Genomic DNA, 26,015 nt, shown 5'->3' on the forward strand with positions numbered 1-26,015 from the left:
TCCTTCGTTTTATTGCTTCCTCAACTTCAGTTGCGCTGACAGTTAAGTCCTTGAGGGTTTAACCTCAGCACCTGTGTGGACGACTTAATCCCACGCTCTTCTTAAAACACAGATGGATTTTGTGACCACAATCAGAGCCCCGCTGAGACAAGCAACAACGGTATCAGTCTATACCAAGTGCATGGCTTAGCATTCATACTGGTGGATGCAAGACATACCTAAATCTCTACCGAACTAAGGAGTACGGCACCCGTGTTAAAACACAACCCCCATGAAAATCCCACTAGGCGGCCAACCGCAAACAACCGAGCTGTACTCACATATAACGGGAGTTCACCCGAAGTATGAGAGTCCAGGGGCTATCCCGGTTCCCATGGTAGCAGTATACCCCTGGTAAGGTTTGGTGACCAAATGATCACCCTGATTAGGCCTTTGGAACATTCGCCTACAGCATCACGGCCGACAAGCCAAAGTGAGTACAGCGTCTCCCGGTGCCACCACTGTGGAGGTTCTCCTCGACCACTTAGTTTTGGTTTGGCCGACAGCGTTCTCCTCACCGCCACCTCTGAGCACCAAGTTTACAGGTGGAACTGATCCAAATGTCGGCAATGATTGTGGAAGTGGAGGATGAGCAAATTTTTCAGTTCAAATCTGCTCCTCGCTATCTATCCGTGGCGGCTCGACGGTTGGTAAGCAAAGTACCGTTCTTGTTATTAACACAACAGAAGTGTTCGATATGCTGTGTATGTTCGTTTCGGCTTTTAGCACCAGTTTATCGTAAAGATTTTTGTAATGGTCTGCTCGGTTGACAGCAATCGCTTTCTTTGTTTCCTGGTTGGCATTCTTATAAATTTTGCCAATTGGCCAGGGTTTTGTCGTCGAGAAATATGTGGTAGCGGCGTTTCTTTTCACGGGCCTTCATTTCAACATCATCATTCCAAAGCCAAGTGTCTGGGTTGATGTACCGCTTACCTGGCTTGATGACCCCGAGGGTTGCAGAGGCCGCTTTGTGGATCGTATCTTTCATTTGGTTGCACGATTCTTCCACATTCGTAATGGTCGGTAATCATGTGAGTGTGGTCATTTCTTCTTTGTTCTCACCAAATCGCCACCATTTAATGCACCGCGGGCCAGTGCGTTCCTCACGCGATTTTATCGGGTTGAGGTGTGATGGTCTCAAAGGGTGACAGTGGTAAAATTTCGGCGTCTTATGAGAATATAGTCGATTTGCGCTTTACTGTTCCCACTATAAAATGAAGGAAGATGCGACAATCGTTTGATGAAGCATGTATTCATAAGTACAAGGTTAAAGTCGCCGGCAACGATGATATAAACTTGTTAGCACTGATGAAGGAAACAAGTGGTTCCCGAAATATCGGTATTTGCAAGAATAAATATTCACACCAACGAAAAAGAAACAACAGGTTTTAATTATTTCAATTAACATTCATTGTCGAACCAGCCTTTCCGAATTTTCTTGCTTCTGAGCCAAGTATGTTTCTGGCCGTATCAATGATTACTCCCTTCAAGTGGCGGTGAAGATCATTTGTTGATGCTTCATCTCTGCACAGGACAGGACATCTGTTAGCTGGCCTTATATGCGTCAATAATGACCCAATTCAGGTGTTCCAGCACTGCCCCCATTTCTGATTCCTTCCTAATATTACCGCACACCTCGAAATAAGCCATATCCATTTCTTCTGGGGTTCCTTACTATTCCATCAACTTCAGAGTTGCCCTCAACACCGAATGTTAGTATTCTGTGATCTGGCATTGAGGTTCTCTCCGAAACCCTCTTGTTGCCGACTATTTCATCAAGAAGTGTATTCGTGCATTTTATATTTGCGTTAAGATTGTAGTACATGGAAACTGGTAGCGCTTTCTTCTCGCAGTGCTTGACCAGTCTAACGACTTGTTCCGTTGGGATCTAGGTTTCGTTTACTAGGAACTAACCTTTCGGAACAAGTTTCCCATAATGACAGGTGGCAGAGCCTAAATGCTGCTCGACACACCAAACTTTTCCTGCCAGAACCCAACATACGTACCGCAAAGTTTATCCTGTCGAAAAGCAGGAGGACTTGCAGGTGTATTGTGGGCATTCTGACAGGCCATAATTCACTAGCTGGGCATATGTTCAGAATAGGAATTACCGAAGATGATACGTGTCCCTCCTGTAATGAGGAAGCGGAATCCACGGAGCATTTCCTATGTGAATGCCCCGCCTATGGACGCATCAGGCATCAGATCTTTGGTGCCGATGTTCTCCAATTGCGACGGGTAGCATCACATCCACTAACGGAAATCCTGCGATACGTGAACGAATCCGGAATATTCCGTTAGACGGGGGAAGCGAGTACAATGGGCCAACACGGCCTGAGTGCTCAGAAGCTGTAGCTTCTCCCCCACCATACACACACACACACACAACTAACCTTTCACAAATATCAATTTAGTTACATATTTTAGTATGATTTTAACAATGTGATGTCCTAATTTACCTGCATACTTCTTTCTATCAAACCCCACGGATCCATCTCCGGTACTCCCAGAGTTCTTGAACCAACATTATTTCAATTTCATTATTGGTGATTCTTAGAAACAATTGCAACTTTTGCACGGTGGACATTTACCTTCACTATCTTAGTGCTGATTATTAGCTCTATTAATGATTAAAGATGACCAGCACCAAAGTATCGTCCTCCACCTTTGACTAGCATTTGCCTTTGAGTCGTTGTCCGTCTTTACCTTTAGCATGCTTTACTTAGTCTCCACAATTCGTTCAGAAATCTCGGAAGAGTTTTCACCAGACGTGTCCACCACAGTATCCTCCTTTGTTTTTTTTCGTTCATATGCACCGGAATATTACCAAATCTGTAGTTAATATGGCAGTTGTTGCTCTTGAATGCCTCAAGAAATTGATCATTCACCTCTTTCATGGACAATTCTTCTGAAGACTCGTTAAAAGCATCTATATACATAGTACAGCCCATATTTTAGACAAGGTTTCGCAGCTTCTCAATCTCCATCTTCGCGGCTTCGGGAAACCATAAGGTCATCTGATGTATCACCACAAACATATATCGACAGTTCTGTTGCCTTCCAGCCTGGCAATTAGAGACCACAGTCCGTGTTTTCCGTTACGCAGTTTACCAGTGTTAGACCTAGTCAACGGCGTATGCCGCTGAGCAAAAGCTTTCTATCCCCTACACACTGAACGACGATAAGGTTTTCGATTTCTTTCTGCTCCTTACAAGTATTACTCTGAAAATTATCTGCGTAAAATAACAATCGAATACCCCTAACTGCGCCAACATAGCTAACATCGAAACTTCTGGCTTCTACCTTCGCGCGTAACCTAATTGACTCTTCCTGAATGCGTCTCAACGCCGTCCAAGTTAAACAAAGTGAATGAGAGATGTAGCTAAACCAGGAACCGCTCCCAAACGAGCAAAGACTAATAAAGAAAGAACAAGAAGAAGTTTTCTTGATACCCATGTTGACTACGAGAATTTTTTGCAGCAGAAATTGTCGTAGATCTGGCTGGCAGTATACCTGCGCGGTGAATAGCGAACGGCGAATGATCGGTACAAAACGGGACACTATACAGTGACGTGTATCACGCGCCAACCCCTTCGGTAGTCTAGTCAGCTAATGTGCGTTGCCCCCGAGCGATCATTAATCCGTCCGGGATCAGCTAAGTAAAGGTCAGGTCTCATGGAACTGCGCAAGGTGAGAGTACAGCACTCCTCGACTATTATAACTCGACAGTGGTGAAGCGTATATTGTCGGCCACTTTCCCCCAAAAAAGGCAGCAAAAGCGTAAAAACAGACTGATGGAACTGGAAAAATTCGTGAACCGTATTTCTGCAGGTGAACATTGATACTACCAGAAGACGCGCATAAAGCAGAAGCAGCTCTAGTTTTCTCTGAGAACACTTTAAGCGGCAGACGGATTGCAGACAGCCCACTGCAGACGAACTGGGGGAAAAACAGAGACAATGGAGACTAAATGAAGCCTGCGTCTGAAGTAGCTTCCAGGACACAAAAAAGTCAAAGAACGACAGAAGGAAAAACAGGCTAGACGGTCAAGAAACTGTTTGTCCAAAGCCAAGGCGATTGATTAAGAATAGTAATTCATTAACATAAGAGACGAAGAAACGAAGAGGGATAGACCATCGGCCACATTAAACCCATGGATAGCAAGAAATTTGCTGAAATTCTGAAGAAATCCACTATGAGATGAAGCCCTAAGGCAGTGTCGGAAGACGAAGGGTGGTGGAATATTCGTTGAATTAGACAGAAAGACACCTAACAAGACTACGTTGGGCCAGTCAAGGCTCTCGTCTATCCGAGATCTTGACTGCCAAACAGAAAAGGTGAAAGTGGAGGTGACCATCACACATGAATGTCCAAAGGTGGATAGGTGCCACTTCTGCGAAATCACGCGATCAAAACCTGACTGTGATGGAAGTCGGCGAGCAATACACGAGCAAATTTTTTAACAGCGGGAAGTGGAAATCACCCCACCAAGTGTTATAGGTGCTCGAACTATGAACACACGTCTGCAACTTGCCAGAGCTAGAAAGGAGGACGGCATGCTATAGATATGGTCACTTAGGTCATTAAGTGAAAACTTACAACGAAAAACAGAATTGCGTTCTCTGCAGGGATCGTGTGTCTTCAGGGCTGCAAATTAGCGGAGTACAACTCACGATTGCTGCGGAGGTAAAAGCTGCTCTAGTGCTAATCAGCTGTCTGTTTGCCTGTCACACCTACCTGGCTCAGAAGTGGTTATACCGATTGACAACGAATTTGGTGGAACCATGGAAACTATAAACGCCTACGCATACAGTCAGTTACATCGTCCTACGTGGAATTTAAGGAGGGGGGGGGGGGGGGGAGTCTCCATACATAGGAAAGGGAGGTTGAACCGAATATTGTCGTGTGGAGTATTAAAGGTCTCGTAGTCAGTAGTTTTCAACACCTTCTGACATCTAGTGCATAAGCGTAAGGCCGGGTGATGGACTGGATCCACACCAACGTTCCGGCCCCTGGGCTGTAAAGGAAGCGTCTTTGATGTAATCTTTGCGTCGAAATCGCGTCGCGAGAGTAAAATCGAAAGATTCGCTCTTGGAACAAACAGAGTCACGCTGGAGGACACTTCGGGGAGTGGTGGCCTCACATCTGACACTGTCATAGATTCAATTTTGAACCTAATAACGATGGCCTATGAAGCTTCACAACCCGGAGAAGCCCAGCCAAGACAAACCTTCTATAAACTGGTGGACTGCAGAAATTGCCGATCTGAAGAGAGCGTCATGAGCTTCGCCGATGGACAGAACGCGAAGTACAAATAAGCAGCTAAAGGTTGATAGTAGTAACGCGGAAGTCATCGAGGGCTGCCACTTTTAATCATAAAAGAGCTCGAGCAGCTCATTATGAAAAATAAGAAGGCGCCAAGTGCTGATGGTATCCCGGCAGAAATATATAAACTAGTGTTCCACCGACGACCAGACTTTCTGCTCTATGCGTTCAACGCTTGCCGGAAGGAGGTCATTTTTCCTTGTCGCTCAAAAACTGAAGTGAAGAGAAAGGATACCTTGAGCTGCCTTGAGCATACCGCTGAGTCCGCATCTACCGCATCTACCAGTCGAAAAATTCCCCAAAAAGCTTAGCAGGAGTAGACTCGCTGAAGCGATGTATACTGCCGAGGACTTATCCCCAAGGCAGTTCGGCATCAGAGCAGGGAAATCCACGTAGAATACTGTTAGGGTGGTCGTAGATGCAGTCCATCAAGCTAAGGTCAAAGTCACTGATCTTGACCGATACTGCTCCTCGAAACTGCTCCTCGAAGCTGGAGTCTCGGTCTTAAGTCAGGTAATGAGGAATGTTGAGAGCCCTATATTTACTACAGGGTGCGGCGTTTTTATTTACATTGTTTTGAAGATCAAATCTGTTAGGTGACGCCCCCCATTCTCCATACATTGCGTAAACCGATTTCTGGCGTTTGACATGACTCTTGTTAGCATAGCAGGTGTTATGTTGGCAATTTCTTCTTGGATGTTGGTCTTCAAATCTTGTAGGCTTCTTGGACGGTTCACATAAACACGGGATTTCAAAAAACCCCATAGAAAAAAATTACACGGGGACAGATCGGGAGAGCGTTCCGGTCATTCGAAATCGCCTCTAATTGAGATAAGGCGTTCTGGAAAGTGCTCCCTCAAAACAGCCATCGATGCTCTTGAAGTGTTTGCTGTTGCAGCGTCTTGTTGGAACCAAGTGTCCCCCAAATCCAAATTTTCTAGCCGTGGGACAAAAAATTCTGTAGCATGTTTACATACCGGTCCGAATTCACTGTCGCTGTAACCTCATTTTCCTCAAAAAACCAGGGACCAAGAATTCCAGCTGAGGAAATTGCACACCACACTGTGACTTTGGGTGAATGCAAAGGCTTTTGATGCAATTCTCGAGGGTTGGTGTCAGCCCAGTAGCGCATGTTTTATTTGTTAACCGACCCACACAAATGAAAATGGGCTTCATCGCTAAAAAAAACAATAGCACCCTCGGGAACGACATAAAGAAGAAGCTCACACGCGTTCATCCGAGAATTGAAGTCACGTTCTGAAAGTTCCTGCACTTTCGTCAACTTATAGGGATGAAAATGAAGATCATCACGAAGAATTCTTCTCACAGAACGATCGGATAGTCCAAGGGCAGATGCGTGTTTGCGTGCAGAACGCCGTGGCGATCGCAACATCGACGCTCTCACTACTTCAATGTTCTCAGGTGATCTAACGGGCCGAGGGACTCCAGTTCTTCCTTTTGTCGCACTTGCAGTTTGTCTGAATGTAGTGACCCATGTAACAATTGATTTGCGGTCTGGGACGGGAGCCAACGGGGCTAAATTAAAGCGATTCCGAAATGCACGCTGGGTTGCAATAACCGAACATCCGCTTGAAAAGAAAACCTCAACGGCAAAGGCACGCTTCTCACTATTCCAACGCATGATGGCGACTGAACCGTGTCGGGACAAAACTTTACAGTATCCCCTCTTGAACGAGACCACTAGCGCTCCGCTATGACAACTAACTGAGTGGCGCGCATTTTAAAAAGGGAAATTATGCTGCCGCACCCTGTAGAAGACTTCTATAGAACTATAGCTGAATCGAAATCATAGTGAGATTGATTAAACTTCTAAGCCTTCTAAGTTTTATCTGCACAAGATTGGGCAGGCACCATCTCCTGACTGTATGTTCTGCAATGGAATGACAGACGACGCCGACTACAACTTTTTCTCTTTTGGAAGATGGGATGGATTTGGTCCTGTTGCGAATTACGTCCGGGTTCTTCCTGTCACGATAAAAATCGAACTCGGCCGATAGATTGGCCAGATGGCAAGTGGTTCCTTTAACTAAGAAATTCCTTCCTCCTCTCCTTTCCCGTTGGTGCAATAAATTCCCTGACTTAAAAGCACCCGAAAACGGGAGAACTGGAGGGCTAGCCTGAAGTAATATGTCAGTTCTCTGATGACAGGGAGGTGTTTAGTTGGCAGTCCAACGGTGTATCGTCGCGGAAGCCCAACACTTGATTCACCCATCCTACCCAAAAAAAACTGTGCTCGTCGTAGAATTAGTAGTGCAATAATGGCACGCCATCCTTTTCCTAAGGTCTCCAGCCATTTCCATAAGAAACAAAACTAAACAAGTCAAGTGAGTGGAGTATGCGCGAATTTTGTTATTGGATTTTTCATATTTGAAATATAATTTCAAATAGGAATCATCTCCTGCTTCAACAGGCTAAAGCGAAAACTTATCAAGTCTCCTAATGAGTTTGATTACTAGGACCAAGTCATCACCACCTCCAACGTTCTTCTATAGTTGCGAGAGTGTACAAGTCTGTTAACATTAAACACTTGGTAACACTTCCTTTGCAGACAAGCACCTCTCGGTCCTCCACACAAACAACCACTATTTCGTGAATATCTCATTAAAGCCTCCTCAAACAATTTGTGTGTCCTTTTCTCACGCATACTTTCCCTTCCCAGCCTCCCGTAAAGCTATTGAGCAAACGATTTTAAAACCGGGCAAAGGGTGGAATGAGTTAGCAAAGCTCTCGAAAGGTCCTCACCTGTTGCTTCTTTTGCCTTTCCCTGTTTTCTGTAAATATTGGAGCGTTTCTGTTCTATGAGCGTAAACTTTTCCTGCTATACACACTTGTGAAAGTTTCAAGTGTGCGTGCTTCTCCTGCCGCTTTCGATCCTTCCGCTGCCAGCTTTTGTTGCACATAGAGTATTTGTTAACTTTCGTGTCCTGGCTGTATATGCTGGCAGATATGTCAAGAGGGTATACTGGCACAAACATTGTACTTAATGATGTGTTTATGGAAGTTGAATATTGAAGCAGGGACTGGGCTATGTTCGGCATGCATGACGATATGGATGAGGATGTTGTTGACGAAGTACTTTTTAAAAAGTTAGGCATAGAATCGCAGAAAAACTTTCCTTTCGCATTTGCAGGAGTACCGGAGCATGTTTGCTGCCGGAAAGTAGAATATCTTGTTGAATATTTTATCACAGCATATTCTGCATTTTCGGAACATTTATTCCTTATTTATGATTCTAACAAGTCCTGGGAAGGTCTTCATTGTTCTAATTGCATTTACTAATCGCCATGTGGACGATTCAACAAAAGCTCATTGGTAATCCCCATTTCGTCTAATAAATACCCCAAAGTCTATTTAGTAAACATTAACAAATGATGCTCCAACATTTAGTAAATCCAGCTGAAAACTACAATCGAAGGACACCATCGTGTAAATCCTTAAAAACACGACCAAATGCTATCGTCCCACTTCATGCAATACCTGTTGCAATCCTCTCTGACCCAGATTCCTAATCCTATTTTAACTCCATTTGCAGGTATGCACTTCCTGTAGCGAAAGGTAAACACAGCAACTCACGCTCCTCCCTCAGGTCCTCCTCCACTCCAACGATATAACAATTCTCGTGTTTCCCAACTTTTGTTCCTGTTTTTATTATTCACTACAAGCACTAAGAGGAAAATAAACATTTGCTTCTCGTTTTTGTTTATTTCCAGGAAAATCGCAACGGGAGATATGCCTTACAGAAGAATGTGTCAGGACAGGTGAGTGCTTAAACTGGTTGATTGTATGTATATGTACATGTCTATAACTGTAGGTATGGCGCTCAATTTCGATTTCCTGACTGCAGCATTCAATTCCAGACATTGTGGTTACGTTAATTTAGATATATCTCTAATCGCTGTGGGGCGAAACTCGTAGCCCTTGTGGGGGTATTTAATTGAAGGACGCTAAATGGAATTGAAGGATTTCTTTTAACTTTGTAGGAAATCTACGTACTTTGTTCTATCTTCTAAGCCCCGCACGTGAACTTCAACGATCAATACATGCCAACCGCATCGGTATAAAGCTCCCAGGACTCAGGAACCAGATATCGTTCTTTTCGACAAATAAAGACCAAGAGAGCGCTAGCACCTGCACTCTTTTCAACCTTGGCCATTTACAGCTCAAATGTAATCATACTCCTTATCCAATCTGAGCTGCTTTCTGTACTTTCACCGGGAATCCGCGAAGAAATAAGATAAGACAGAAGCAGTATAGACGGAAGGCAGATGGTAGCAGCTTGAAATGCAAGGCAGTAATTAAATTGAAAATTCTCCTGCTTTATAAAGTGATGGATAAAGTAACTAAAATCAAACTAATCAGGTTATTTATGAGAGAATATTAATTATGCGAAATCGTTCATAAATACAAATAAACGAAACTTTTGCCTATTAAAATAAAGTATCAGCGACTAATTACAAAGGACACTTAAGATCAACCGCTGATAGCCCTTCTCATTTTCAGATGAAAGCCCTCTGAACGCATTTCTACTTCGAAGGACATGGTCCCCATAAATATGGTATTTAACAGTAAATCATCATCAATTTTTCGAAGGATTCTCCTCTCGCACGCGGCTAGGAGATTCTGGCTAAGAACCCACGTTTCCGAGCGATACATGAGGACTGGCAAGATCATTGTTTTGTACAGTAAAAGCTTTGACCTTATGGTGAGACGTTTCGAGGGAGACAGTTTATGTAAGCTCAAATAGGCACTGTTGGTAACCAACGAACGTGCGCGGATTACATCGTCGTACCTGTTATCGGTAGAGGTTTTCGACCCCTTTCAAGACTTTTTGATATGGGCCATCATCTCTAAACGTATGGGGCTATCCGGCTTAGCAAGATATCTTATAGATGATACTCAACAACGTCATATCTCTATAATTACTACACTGCGTGATATCTCCCTTTTTATGTATGAGACAAATAATGGCTCTTCGCCAATCGTCCAGCATTGATTCGTTGTCCTACACCTTAAGCATACGTTGATGAATACTCAACACATCGCTTCAATATGCCAATGCGGTCGGAAATTAGATTTCTCTGTTTGTCTCAGTAAGATTAGCATCGAGTTGTACAAGCCTTCATCCTGCTGACTTGCTGGTGAAACTTCCACGCCTGGTGCAGCTGCTTCCTGTACTTCTCGATTTCACAGAATTCTTGGTTCTCCCAAGCTTTCTTGTTCTGTCTGTGAAGTCGCTTCTCCACTCGACGAAGTTCATGATAATTCTCTGCGCTTGCCCGTACTCTTTGAGAGTGCAACATTGCCGTTGCTAGTTCGTTTGTGATAGGTCTCTGCACCACTTCCATTTCGTTACTAGCTTACATTCATCATGGAACAGTCGTTCCGACTCCTTTTGCGGCTTGGTCCAAGTATGTTTGTGGCCGTATCAATGATAACTTTCTTCAGGTGGTTGTGAACGTCGCTTGTTGGTGCTTCGTCTCCAAGACGTCTATTAACTACGGTTATTGGCTACATCTACTTCCCCCTTATAGGTGTTACTGAACGTTTTGTTGTGAATGGCTTCAAGATACACTTTTACCTGATTGAAAGAATGGATTCTAGGCGATGAATTATGCTAACGAAATAGTGACCCAAGTCTATGTATTATATATATATATATTACAAAACAGGGTATTGGTTCGTAACGAGTTGTTTTCCCTGAATGTGAGTCCTACCCAACCCGCAACCTGGAGGACCCCTACGGTGAAAGATTACTTTACAGGGAGAGCTCAAAACTACAGCACCATGTTTATGTTACGCAGTCGAACTCAGTACCTCCTTTGCAAAGTTGTGGGGTCCGAAATGTACGTTCCAAACGTATTATAACCACCATGTCCCAACGTAGCTACCTCAGGTGGTATTTCGATTTTCCTGGTTTCCTTCAACTCATGTCTGAATACACGGGATCAGTGCATTTTTTTTTGCGTACACGGAGGTGGAAAATCTTAGAAAGACACGTACGCCGCAGCTCCGCCGCCCGAACGGCGGAACTACAGCGGGCGCGTGTGGGATTCACACCCCCCGGTCTCTCCAGCCCCATCCCCGCGGGACCACCACTGAGGTATTACTTCGCGGGGTAGGTTTGCTCTTAGGCACTCGGACTCCAGCATCTCAGTAACCAAGCTCTCCGGGGTCCCGCTCCTGCCCAGCACCTGGTTTAAGCTCCTTCTCTCCATCGCAAATCGTGGGCAGTGAAACATCACATGCTCTGTATCCTCCGGTATGCATCGCATCTGGGACAGTTCGGAGAATCATCCAACCCAAAGCGGTGCAATTACTGCCTGTAGCAACCACCGTGCCCCGTGAGGAACTGGATAATGTGGTAGTTGGTCCCCCCATGTTTTCGCTCAAGCCACACCCTAATGTTGGGAATGAGCCTGTGCGTCCACCGACCTTTCGTAGACTCGTTCCATCTGCGTTGCCAGAGATCAAGCGACTCTGACCTTGCCGCATTTCTACGCTGTGCATGTCCCTCCATATGTCTTGCATTGTACAGGACACTCATTTCTTTGGCCAGAATGTCAACCGGGATCATGCCTGCCACCACCAATACTGCCTCATCTGATGTGGTTCTAAAAGCACTGCAAACCCTCCGCCGGTAAACCGAGTTCACCTGCTTCCGTCTCTGAGAGTTTGCAAGCGCCTCTGCCCACACAGGCAACGAGCAGAGCAGGATGGAGCGCACCACTCCGGCTAGCACCAATCTCCGGCAATGTTTCGGCCCACCAATATTTGGCAACATTTTTGCAAGTACCGTGGTGGCACTGGCTGCCTTTTGGCAAGCATACTCTAGGTGTTCCCTAAAACTCAATTTGGTGTCAATTATCAATTATTACCCCCCGGTATTTGATAGCCGGCTTTGATACGACCGGGATCAGTGTATGACTTTTTTCGGAATTATCCCATCGTTTCTGGTATACCCTTTGCACTCCTTACTAGCGGCGTGTCGGAAATTCACTGTCGATTCGAACAGACTTTCCTTCCCTCTTTAGCGAGTATAGTGTACCTCTTTCACTTGAGGATTTAGAGGGATCATTTATGCGATGACAAGCACTGCCCCACGCGATGTTGTTCTAAACGTACTTCATACTATCAGTGTTATTAGCTTACCGAACTCACCCTCTTCGATTCTCAGAGTTACTCACTGCTTCCGCCCAGATAAAAGCCGCATATAATAGGATGAATTTCACCAAGGCGATCACTATATTTTGGTATTCCCATCCTTGCCAGAAATTGATCAGCCTTTATGGACTTCTTTTGCTCACATGATAATGGTGATACCAGTGTTTTTCATATGATGGGTAATGAACCCCCCCCCCCCCACTTTTCGTCCTCTAGTTTGTCTATTCGAAGCCATGATTTGATGGCATGAATAGTTTTACTTTACTAGTTTCCGCAAATACAACGACTGAGAGGTCGTTTATAAAACATTCAAACGTCATACACAATACTCCACATCGGAAACGCCAATATGGAAACTTGGGGAACACTTACAGTCGCTATGACTTTTTTGAGCCCTTCATTCGTCTACTACCACATTAAACCGCTTACTCGCCGCATCACCATTCGCAGTGTGTATTGAGCTTGCTCAAGCGGGCGTGCGGTAACTAATGCCGCCACATCATCCGCGCATCCAACCAGATGCGATTCATGAGGCATCTCGAGTCGAAGAAGATTATCACATCAAGGGTTCCAAAGCTCCGGACAAAGGATAGATCCCTGAGCTGCACCCGATGTAACCTTCATTCGGCGCTATCCTTCCCAGATCTCGTAGAGTAGCGCACGTTCCTTTAAATAGTCCCTCAACATACGCAGTAGGTAACCTGAAGTATGGAACGATTTTCCAGGGTCTCAAGCATGTGCCACCACTTCGCAGAATTGAAGGCATTTCTTACGTCTAGGATCACAAGGAACACCACTTGCCAACAGTGGTAACTGTGTGACCCAACCAGTTTTACTAATTGGACCACCTCCTGACTGGCATCAATACTGGATCGGCCAACGCTAAGCCATATTGTGTTGTGAGTAGCCTCCCGCAACACATATTGCGTCAGTCAGTCGTGTCTTGATTAGCTTCTCAAGGAGCCTCCCCGCTGTGTCCAAGATACTGCGCGGGCGACACGTTGACGGTGCCTCGGTTCCGCCTTTGTCTCGCAATGTGCCAACGTAAGGAAAAAACACTCACTGTCAAACATGCATTCAATATGTCGAGCAACAAGTTCGACTTGTATTTACACTACGCTGGAAATACCATCCAGCCGTGGAGAGTGTGCATTCCTCTGTACTCCTTCCTTCATCGACAGCGACAGTACAAATGAGATTGACAAGAAAAAGGGCCTGTACGATTTCTTCCATCTTCGCTGCTTCCATAGAACAGGGGACCGGTGGGCACCGGGTTTTTGGTAATCAGCTTATACTCGAGGTCCCATGGCTACCTGTTTACGGCGTTGATCAGCAATTCGCCGCAGTCTGACGCAGTTCCTTAGTAGACTTGCACTTCTTTCCGTGAGGGAGTTTCCTTTTGGGAGCCTATGCATTACGAGCTGCGATGATAAGGTTCATTGTTGAATGAACTAACGATTCAGTTGCAGTTCATCCATCTGCGCTTCTTGCGACAACTCCGACAAATTTTGCAACAACGACTTTTCTGATCTTCCACCCGGGCGTCACAACATTCAGAAAAGCCGTTTCTCACTTCGAATGAAGTGTACTGATGATCACTGGCCGTGAATTCTTCCAGTACTTTCCATCATTGGACCGCTGACACTAATGACTCCGTAGCAAAAGTTACGTAAGGGGTAATGCCCTTGCAAACAGTGCGTCGGAATGTCGGAGTGATACAGGTATTTAGGACAATAAATCCTGTCTTGGCAGCCATCTGCAAAATCTGTGTGCCTCGAGAGTCTGGTTGAGGCATGCCCAATTCAAGGACTGTGGCGTTAAACTATCCTTCAACTAGTTTCGTATTTTGAATCTCGTCCTCCAAGGTCGCGAGCCTATTCCGAAAAGGTTGCTTGATTCGTTCGGCGTGAGATACACGCTGAAAAACGTCACTTTTGCACAACGAACAACCCAAACGATGCCATCTCCTCCACCGTGGGCACTTACTAGCACCTTAACAGAATTTTTCATTCAGATGGCAGCACTGCCGGATACATCGGCATGCCACGATAGTGAGCTCCTATCTCGGTTCTGTTCGCGGAGAATCAGCAAATCAGCTCTTCTTTCTTGCACCATCCGCCCCATCAGATCGTCAGCAGTTGCAATCCTATGCATGTTTTCTTACAGGATGTGGATCATGGTGCTTTACTTTTCGCTTTCTGTAATTCTTCTTTGAAGAGCTAACAACGCCCAGAACCTGGAACCTTAGCTGCATCTTCTTTCTGTAGACTGCGGTCATTGCAAAGGATACAGCATTTTGCTGACTCAGCCTTCACTTTATACACGGGGTTCGAGACATCTGTAACACAAAGTGCTTTTATCCTGCCCCTTACAAGCCCCTGCTATATGTCCGCCCCAGAACATAAAACAGTTCAGTGGAACTGCCCTTCGACTAATTCGGCAAATAATCGACCCGATCTTTATTTTTCCGCAATAGAGAAGTTAGTTCGCTGCATTTTTTTTCTCTGGAGTTGACAGACGTAACTCCCACCTTAGGGGTACTCACACCTGGATAATCCCTTTTTAACGCTTCCTCCACCTCTTTCTGTCTCGCAAAATGTACTCTTCTTATTAGTCTTCGACCCAAGCCCGACAAGTGTATAGCCGGTTTGAATCCGGATAGATTTAACATCTAGCCCAACATCTTATGGTTAAGCGTTGCTATGAACTTCTCAAAGAAATTTCGCGGAAGATCTCCCAGCGTTTGGCTTGATAAGAATGGCTTCCGACCGTGGTTTGCCATTCTCTTTTTATTTCGCACTGATATTGTCGCCGTAGTCGACTTCGACTTTGCTACAGTGGAGCCACTGCCGTCGCTATTCAACTTAGTTTGTTGTTGCCGAGTTTTCTCCTTTCGACGCTGTTTGGTCCGTTTGGTTATCACCTCGCAGAATTCTTCTTGCTGCATCCTCGTCAGCAGATCCACGTTGTTTTCCCATCGCCTCCTTTTGTCGATTATTTGTTCTTAGCCTCTATAGTGTCACTCCCTTTTCCTCGTCCAGTTGCCTTCACCGTTGAAGCACTGAGCCTTTCTACTTTTTCAGTAGGTGGCGTCACAATGAACGCGCTTCTTGTAGACGGATTGTGTCGTCATGTTTATTGTTGTTTTTGATGTTGTCATTTTAATTTGGATCCCAGCTGCAAGCCGCTATCTCCGCTTGAAAGTACAGTCACCTTAAATGGTCCCCGTCTATATCAGCAGGAAAGTTCCGCGTGGGTTAACACAATGCTTATGGGAATTCGTGTTCTGGGTCGGGATCAGGCGTTAGTCAGGAGTCCACCTCAACTGATCCTGCACTGTCAACTTAACGGTGTTGTCGTTTTGAACATACTTGCAGTCCTATCACGCTCAATATAGGGACTGGGGCAGCTGTAACAGGCACTTCCACGAGATGTCAGTCTCTACTAAGGTGCTAAGGTAACAGAATGCCACAGCTATCATCATGTGCAACCTATTCCGAATTGTTTGCCAAATCATAAATCAATGCAATGCCTGGTCGTCGTCTTCGCTTACGTTAGTTCACCACAAGTTTGACTAGTGGTAATCCGTGGTTACCGCCTGGGAGGTATTGCCATCCCGCAACTTTGCCTTGTCTGCCCGAACCCTTTTGACCCCCAGATGCATGTATCTATAATACATATATACATACATACCATAACTTGACTGTGAATCATTCTAGGGCTGACGGTGCTCATCCTACTCCTAACAAACAGGAGACCTTAGCATATCATAACTTACTGGTTTTTGTGAATAAAACCACACTTTTAAGATATAATAATCTTATTTGGGCAAAATTTTTGAAAGATATCATCATTTTTTCATGTAACACGTGTTTCAGCCTCTCATATACATTCATTTGACCTCTACACAATAAGATGCGCAATTAAAAATTTCGAACAATACAGGAAGGAACCAGTTTATTAATGATTAAAATTTACCATGACATCAACTTCATCTCAAAGAAATCTACCAAAGTATTTATTTCTATATGCACCACATGCTCGCGGAAGAAGGTGTTGAAATTGTCTTGTCGTAATCAAAATTTATTAACAATAATATCATATCGATAAAAGTCACACCCGGAACAAATTTTGTCAGCTAAGATATTTATGTAAATGTTATGAACTTGCATTTATTATCACCAAATCAAAACTTGACGAGAAACACGGAATGGAAAATTAATGATTAAATTATAGCTTAAAATCATACAAAAATTCATTTCAACTCAAGACGATTTTCCTCAGTGGAATGAAAGACAATGAATAGATTTATTTTCCTTTGAATATATTGGAAAACTACATTTGATCACTTCCATTAAGTTGATTATTTCCCAGAATCAACACCAGATAAAAGCACTCTTTATAAAAGATCTATTAATTCAATGATGCTAAATCCCACTTCCATCTATTGATACTTAATATAGTTCGCGTGCTCCGAATGCTAGACAAAACATATCTGCTTTCTAAAAAGTGAAAAGATTAGATCGATTGAAGAAATCCTCAGCGGACCAAAAATTCCTAGCAAAACTCTTATGAATCTAAGTTTATTAAGTTTCCTACCATGTGAGAATTAGGTCGGTTAATGATTGATTCAAGCAGAATCTACCAATATGCCAGGAAAGGACCGTCCTCAAAGTAAAGTTACAGATACAACTTAATTGCCGAAATAAATAAACGATTAGAATTGATTTCAAGCTTTGAGTATATAGTGTGGAAGAAGGGTAAAAAGGTCACATTCAGAGGAAACTTTTTTCATTTCACTGCTTCCCCAGTTATCAGTCTTGTTGCGTTAAGCTAACAAAGGATTATGGACCGGAAGTTACCAGCGCACATTTTAAAGTGCCTCGGAAACACCGCTGATTTTTCTAATTGAACCCATTATATAGGTTTAATGTGTCTTAAAAAATATGAATAATTAGATATTCAATTTTTCGATTCTACATAACAGAAATCTGGTTAAACGATAAACACGAGACAGAGCTGCACTTTCTTTTCACAGATGTATTTCAGCGAATATATCCTCGAAATTGCTTCTTTCAACCACAAATCTGCAACCAGTTGTTTCGTGACATCTGCCGTGGGCAGACGCACTTCGTGTTTGTATCGACAGTGCTGCTTAGTTTGAAGTTAAATCTCTTGTGTGTTTTCCCCTGTAAACAGGTATTTCTGCCTTAATTAAAATAGGCTATGGAGGTTAGGGATTGTGAACCCCCGGACAGGGGGAAGATAAATTCAGACCGGTCCGTCACCCAAATTTCGACATCTCTTCAGGCACCTGTAGAGCCACAGTTCAAAAGTCCAACAAAAATCGGTGGCTATGTCCTAAACAGGAAATCCCCAATTCAATCTCCCATGATTAAACAGCAAAAGGTTTCTGGAATTCTACCAGTCACGCCTCAACTCAAAGCTTTCCTTGAGGTTGCCCAGTCTCAGGACCTAAGTAAAACCTTTTCTCCCCTGGAAAAGCAAAATATAGTTTCTGTGGAGCAAACAACCTCAGGGTACAAATCCATCGTGAACACTCAATGTAAAGCGTACATAGTATGTGTACAACCCCACGCCATACATAGAAAAAATTAATGGTCAGGAAAGAATTGAGTCTTTCAAACCGCTCAATTTCCATGAGCTTACGAGGCGTCTTAATCCCAATGACCAGGTAATTATGGTCAAGGAAGATGGACCTACGAGGATAAAAGTTTATTGTAAGTCAACGTCCTGTGCGAACAACCTGGCATCCGACAATCGCTTGAGCGCATTAGGGCTAAAAGTATACATTTCTTTGGGGGATACCCACAGGTTTGGGATTATTAAAGGTATCCCCAGGGTTTTCTCAGAAAAAGAAATACTACAGAATATTAACTCTCCGATTAAAGTGATGAAAGTAAAAAGGCTAAATTTCAGATCTAAGGAAAACAAAAATATCTTCCTTCCATCTCGAACAGTCAAACTAACCTTCGTAGGGTCTGAGATCCCCAAACATATCTCAATAGGTAGCGTGAGGGTAGAGGTTAACCATGACTTGAACAGACCAAGACAATGTTTCGCTTGTGGTAGATTGGGCCACATTGCCTCGAACTGTAAAGCGAAATCGAGTAGATCCTTAAAATGCAGTGGATCTAAAGATCAGTATGATTGCAACTCTTGCGAAAAAAAATGCTCTATGCGGCAAGACAGATCATGACGCCAGAGACAGAAATTGCACCATCTGAGTCGAACATTTGAAGACGGCAGCAATAAAAAATATCTCCACGAAGGAACCTACCAAAGAAGTAAAAAATTATTATCATTCATTGGATTGCGATGTTGACTGTGACGTTGCATTCCCTCCGCTGGGGAAAAGAGCAAGTCCAAACAACTGGACAAGGAATCCTCAACAGAACCATCAGAGGGAGTAAAAAAATCAGTTCTGCAGTCAAATCAAATCCACGCCCGAACACCAGAACACCCTTTCCCAAAGCTGACTACCTATGCCAAACCTTCCTGTTTTCAAACACCCAACCTACACTGTCGTATCCGAATATCAAAAGGTACTGTCGCAAATTCTCAAACTCATGAACAGCATCTCCTCAAAGGTACAATATCCGTCTTTGGCAGAAGACAAACAAAAAATCAAAAAACAGACTGACAAACTCAACATCACGAGCGATTTAACATTCATAGAAATTGCAAATGGTCAACATCAATATACAATATAATATACAAAGTCTAACAATACTTCAAACACAATAATAACGGGCGACCCAAATGTCAGGTCATTTATTCTCGGGGACTCCATAGAGAATAGTAAAGGGAGATATCTCTCAAACACAATATACAGATCAGACTATAGACCACACAACAACGGTTCACTAGCCTTTGCGGACCAGTTAACAAATGGCAAAACAAGAGCATCTGCCCCAGATGTGACCCTCACTAATTCCAATATTATATTCTAGTCCTGGCCCGCACTGGCACAACTGATTTCTAAGAGCAGGCATAAACCAATAGCCATTCATAGTAACACAATTGTAATTCAACAGAAATACAAAATAGGTCCCTTGCATCTAAAAACTGCCTTGCAGTCCATCCCTCCCACGGACAATCTGAACGGTTTGACATCGGAAATTCAAAGTAAAATTAAAGAGTCGACATTCAAAAATCCGTAAGGGCTCCACCCACAAACCACGGTGAAACAGCGATCTGAAAACACTGTAGAAAAAAGATAAGCTCTGATAGCCTACCACAGTAATACCAATCATAGGAACTTCATGTCCTTCTCTGTTCAAACAAGAAATGGTTACAAACGGTGAAGACGGCTAAGAAAAATGCCTGAGACGAGATTTGGGAAGAACTCAATGTTGAAAAAGACACTAAGGTATTCTGGAAAAGCATAAAAAATTTTAAAATTGTTCAAGAGGAAGAATCCAATAACCACAATTGGGACTCTGAAAATGACCAGAAATTCCCAGACTTTCTAAGCTCAAGCTACAACAACCCAACTCCAAACAAGTTTACATCCCGCTTACTGTCATCATCACTTCAACAAAATTTTACCCCTGAGGAATTGTGAAGATGTTAACCTCCCCATGATCCACTGACCTAATCATTCTAGCCTTCCAATTTCTTCCAAAATCTTCTACTTTCTTCCTTTATGAACACTTGCACTCTTGATCTCTTCCTTTCCAACCTGCCCGAGCGCCACCTCTCTTTATTTCCTTACACATCTCCGTATAACAAAACTGACGCTCAACTCCCCCCCCCCCCTCCCCCGCGGTTCAATTTGTCGAAGCCGCCCTTGCTGGCGGTAACTTAAAACACTTTTGGTCTCACTCTCGCAATTCTCGTAATCTCACTCAATCTCCCTTCTTCTATCAGTTTCGCTGACTCCACTGCCAACTCCCCACAACAATCCTGCGACCTCCTCTGCACCTATTTCTCTTCAGTGTTTTCTCCCTCGAGCCCTCAACCCTCTACACCTTTCATAACTACAGATTGCTCCGAATCTCTAGCTATTCCTCTCCTTACGCCTTCGTTGGTTGAGTTCCTCATTGGTAATCTTGACCCCAATGTGGGACTTGGCCCCGATGCGCTTCATAACCTCTTCCTCCTTAACTGTAAAAAACGCAAATCCCTCCCCTGAGTATAATCTACAAAAAAGTCTAGATGAATGCTACTTTCCCCGTCTTTGGAAAGAGGCCCTTGTCATCCCTATCCTCAAGAGCGGAGACGCTTCTCTTGCTGTGAACTACCGCCCCATTTCCCTTCTCTCCTCTTGCTCCAAAATCCCCGAAAGATACGTCAACGACTGGTTGACCGCGCACTTCGGTCACCTCATTGTCAATGAGCAGCATGGTCTCGTGAAATATAGATCTACGGCTTCAAACCTTCTGGTCTTTACCAACTTTGTTGCTAAATGCTTGAACTCACGACAGGAGGTACATGATATTTGACCATGACATTCTCCTCTCTAAATTTTCATTACTAGACTTCCCTCCCTCAGTCATCTCCTGGGTTTCCTCCTATCTCTCATACCGTTCCTGCAAAATTTCTTTTCATGGTTACTCATCTCGTTCCTTCTTTCCTTCCTCTGGTGTTCCCCAAGGCTGTATACTTGGCCCGCTACTCTTCCTGTTTTCGATCAATGACCTCGCCTCCATCCTCACCTGCCCGTATTTGCTTCACGCAAACGACCTTAAATTGTTTGCCTCTGTTTCGTCTTCGCTGGACTGTGCTCTAACATTCCAACCTTGATAATTTAGTCCATTGGTGTTCGGTCAACAAGCTAACACTGAGTGTCGACTAATGCCACTGTATGCGCTACTCGTTTAAACCCTCCCCTACATCCTTTTCCTATTCTCTCAGTGGACAATGCCTTTCACTACTGACCTCCTTCAAAGACCTGGGTGTAATATTCGACGACAAACTTCGTTTCAATTCCCACTTCGTTGGCATCATCAATAGAGCTTCCAAAATGTCTGGTTTTATCCTACGTTCCTCCTCCGACTTTAACTTGTCACAAACATCCTTGAATATTGCTGTGTAGTCTGGTCCCCCTTCCGCATTCATGACTGCCGCGCTCTTCAAATTGTACAACGCAAATTCACCCGGACCCTCTTTTACAAAAGAACCTTCCACGGGTTGATTATCTATCACGACTCCGCACCTTCAATCTTCCCTCCCTGCAGCAACCCCATATCTTCGTTGATATGTGTACTCTTTTCAAACACTGCAATTGTCTGATGGACTGCTCCACCAACTCGGATATTACTTTCCGTATAGCCTCGTCTCATAACACACGTAGTGCGGACATTTTTGATGTACCCTTCGCGGAACTCGACATTTACTTCCACTCTCCGATCCCGAGCCTATGCCGGTCCTGCAACGCCCTACAGCTTAGGTCCTTTGACTCTATTTCCTTTTCTAGTTTTAAGTGTAAAATAAGCCATTGACTTGCTCCTCCCTCTGAGGACAATATGTAATAAGGAATTTGTTTTCAGATAAATTTAATAATAGTATAGTATATTACTATAATTTTTAGTAATTGACTGCTAAACTTAACCCTTAAGTTAATTCTAGAATCATGAAATTTTGCAGTAAAGGTATAACATAAATTGAAATATTGAATTTTGAAAAATTGATAGTTATAATAGGTCAAAGTTGTCTTTTCAGAACAAATTCTAAGACTTTGAATGTCAGTAGAACGCGAAAGTCAACGTCCTGACAATAGATGCATATACATTATGTGCTAGGTACAATGGGACAAGTAATACACAAAACAATTTAAACCTGAAGCATCCTGTTTCTGGCTTCCCGACATGTTTTGTATCCAATGTATTAAGTGAACCATGGCGAGCCCTGCGCACACCACGAAAAAACAACTCTCAGCGGTCGGATTTTTAATTTCAGAGGGTATCAACAGTAATGAAATCCAAAAAAAAGTGTCGAAATTGTTCGGAAATGAATGTTTGAACGTTTACACATAGGTAGAACTGCAACCTTGAGTGGAAGCCTACGGATCCTTCCGAAAAAAAATCAAGACCCTGTCATCTGCAGGTAAAATCGTGCTTCCAATATTCTGCAATTCGCAAACGGCCATTCATTCGAAGTAAACCTCGGACTTCATTGGTGACACGCCTACACACATCACAATCAAGAGAAACTTCAAAAATCCCCCTAAGGCCCCGACCTAGCGCTATCCGATTTGGTCACACCCCTCTACGCGAGATACATTTCTTTCTTGCTTCCAAATCAACCCAAACAATTTTAAGAATAAATGTATAAATATTGGTGGGAAGTGGGTTGAAAAGCAGCCGAAGTGATGAACTAATTAAATATATTTTTTGAGTTTGTTCCTCAATGAATGAGTCCTTCCATATAAAGGAAATAATTTTGGAGTATAATTATTTTATTTGAACTGAGCTGGTTAACAAAGATACCGATAAGCGAGTTAATTTCTTTAGAAGGATAATTTCTAGTAGATATGAGAGGGCAATTTCTCTACAAATTTACGCCAGGTTTCAAGGAAACCACTGAGGATATTAATCACTCAAAATTATTAAATAAATAATTCGAATAAAATTTACCTCATTTTAAGGGTTGACAGCGATGCCCTGCCTTCCAGTAAATTCCTCAAAGTCCTTGATCGCTTGGAATTAATGTACAAATATCAACAATATTTATTTGTATTCATCACAACTTTCCATCTTTCCCCTCATCAATGATAAACTTCCTTGTCTGTTCCACCATCATGTGCTTTATTGTCATCGCTTGTTTAAGTTTTTTACTAAGCTTCTCTGGGGGTAGGAAAGTAAAACGTGAAGGATTCATATAATATTAAACAAACGAATAGATAGGGTTCAAGTGAAAGCGATGGCAACAAGGACAATAAGAACATCAACTGAACAAAGATGGATATGTGAAGAGTTTTATACCCAAATCCCAGATAAAGTTCGAGTTAATAGATCCCTTGTCCTGAAAATGTCAGCGAGAAATCGAATAAATGTAAATGGAAAAATAACATTGGATGGGGATTGATAAGCGTAACGTGATTCGCTAAAGCAACACAAGGAATGTGTACATACATCACGGTGGAGTCCCCTATGTGACTACCAGGAACCCTGCTCCTTTCCCTTCACATTTCAATGTCCTTATCCTTGTATAAAATAATAAATGTTGGAATGACAAAAGCAAAGATAGCATTAGATCAGGAAATATTCTCTTTTGCATGCTGGTATGGAAGGACAAGCACAGCTACATTGGTCCTGGCTTCAGTGAGATGCAGCGAAGCGGAGCTATCATGACATCTTTTTCATTAGATATGAGACGGGAATTGACTAAGGGTTTGATGTTCAACCAAACATAAAGAGCATTCCCTGCACGTGATTGACGTTAGAATGTGTTCTAGGAAAAGAAGGGCATTAACATCTTTCTAGCACAAGCTGCATATCATAATATTACATATATTTTCTTCAGTAAGGTCTGTCTATGAATAATTTCTGTGGAAATATATATCGTATGCATATGTAGTGATTCAGTGAAAAAAGAAATTGATCTTGAGGGTATCTATCAAGGCTGAGCTGTAGCCAAATTAAATTTTTCATCATCATCATCAACGGCGCAACAACCGGTATCCGGTCTAGGCCTGCCTTAATAAGGAACTCCAGACATCCCGGTTTTGCGCCGAGGTCCACCAATTCGATATCCCTAAAAGCTGTCTGGCGTCCTGGCCCACGCCATCGCTCCATCTTAGGCAGGGTCTGCCTCGTCTTCTTCTCCTACCATAGATATTGCCCTTATAGACTTTCCGGGTGGGATCATCTTCATCCATACGGATTAAGTGACCCGCCCACCGTAACTTATTGAGCCGGATTTTATCCACAACCGGACGGTCATGGTATCGCTCATAGATTTCGTCATTGTGTAGGCTACGGAATCGTCCATCCTCATGTAGGGGGCCAAAAATTCTTCGGAGGATTCTTCTCTCGAACGCGGCCAAGAGTTCGCAATTTTTCTTGCTAAGAACCCAAGTTTCCGAGGAATACATGAGGACTGGCAAGATCATAGTCTTGTACAGTAAGAGCTTTGACCCTATGGTGAGACGTTTCGAGCGGAACAGTCTTTGTAAGCTGAAGTAGGCTCTGTTGGCTGACAACAACCGTGCGCGGATTTCATCATCGTAGTTGTTATCGGTTGTGATTTTCGACCCTAGATAGGAGAAATTGTCAACGGTCTCAAAGTTGTATTCCCCTATCCTTATTCTTGTTCGTGCTTGTGTTTGACCAGTGCGGTTTGATGTTGTTGGTTGATTCGTCTTCGGTGCTGACGTTGCCACCATGTATTTTGTCTTGCCTTCATTGATGTGCAGCCCAAGATGTCGCGCCGCCTGCTCGATCTGGATGAAGGCAGTTTGAACATCTCGGGTGGTTCTCCCCATGATGTCCATATCGTCAGCATAGGCCAGTAGTTGGGTGGACTTGAAGAGGATCGTACCTCTTGCATTCACCTCAGCATCACGGATCACCTTCTCGAGGGCCAGGTTAAAGAGGACGCATGATAGCGCATCCCCTTGTCGTAGACCGTTGTTGATGTCGAATGGTCTTGAGAGTGATCCTGCTGCTTTTATCTGGCCTCGCACATTGGTCAGGGTCAGCCTAGTCAGTCTTATTAATTTCGTCGGGATACCGAATTCTCTCATGGCCGTGTACAGTTTTACCCTGGCTATGCTATCATAGGCGGCTTTAAAGTCGATAAACAGATGGTGCAACTGTTGTCCATATTCCAACAGTTTTTCCATCGCCTGCCGCAGAGAGAAAATCTGATCTGTTGCTGATTTGCCTGGAGTGAAGCCTCTTTGGTATGGGCCAATGATGTTCTGGGCGTATGGGGCTATCCGGCCTAGCAAGATAGTGGAGAATATCTTATAGATGGTACTCAGCAACGTGGTACCTCTATAATTGCTGCACTGTGTGATATCTCCCTTTTTATGTATGAGACAGATTATGCCTCGCTGCCAATCGTCAGGCATTGATTCGCTGTCCCATACCTTGAGCACAAGTTGATGAACCACTTGGTGTAACTGGTCGCCTCCATATTTAACCAATTCGGCTGTAATTCCATCGGCTCCTGGTGACTTATGATTTTTTAGCCGATGAATTGCACGGACTGTTTCTCCTAAACTTGGTGGTGGCAGTATTTGTCCGTCGTCTTCAGTTGGCGGGACCTCCAACTCGCCGATGTTCTGGTTGTTCAATAGCTCATCAAAGTACTCAACCCATCGCTCTAATATGCCCATTCTGTCGGAAATCAGATTTCCCTCTTTGTCTCGGCAGGATGAGCATCGAGGTGTATAAGGCTTCATCCTGCTGACTTGTTGGTAAAACTTCCGCGCCTGGTGCGGTTGCTCCCTGTACTTTTCTAGTTCACAGACTTGTTGGTTTTCCCAGGCTTCCTTT

At 43.6% G+C, this 26,015-nt stretch overlaps 1 protein-coding gene across 2 annotated transcripts in view; it reads left to right on the forward strand.

Annotated features, from left to right (window-relative positions):
- The window catches only part of LOC119657377 (neprilysin-1), a 153,939-nt gene that overhangs the window by 102,702 nt on the left and 25,222 nt on the right, over positions 1-26,015 (forward strand). For both annotated transcript variants that reach the window (XM_038064261.1, XM_038064262.1), the window contains exon 3: positions 9,096-9,143. In XM_038064261.1, coding sequence (XP_037920189.1) covers positions 9,096-9,143 — 48 coding nt within the window. The remainder of the gene's footprint in view (positions 1-9,095; positions 9,144-26,015) is intronic.

The sequence above is a fragment of the Hermetia illucens genome, chromosome 5 (genome assembly GCF_905115235.1).
Source record: "Hermetia illucens chromosome 5, iHerIll2.2.curated.20191125, whole genome shotgun sequence".
Lineage (NCBI taxonomy): Eukaryota > Metazoa > Arthropoda > Insecta > Diptera > Stratiomyidae > Hermetia > Hermetia illucens.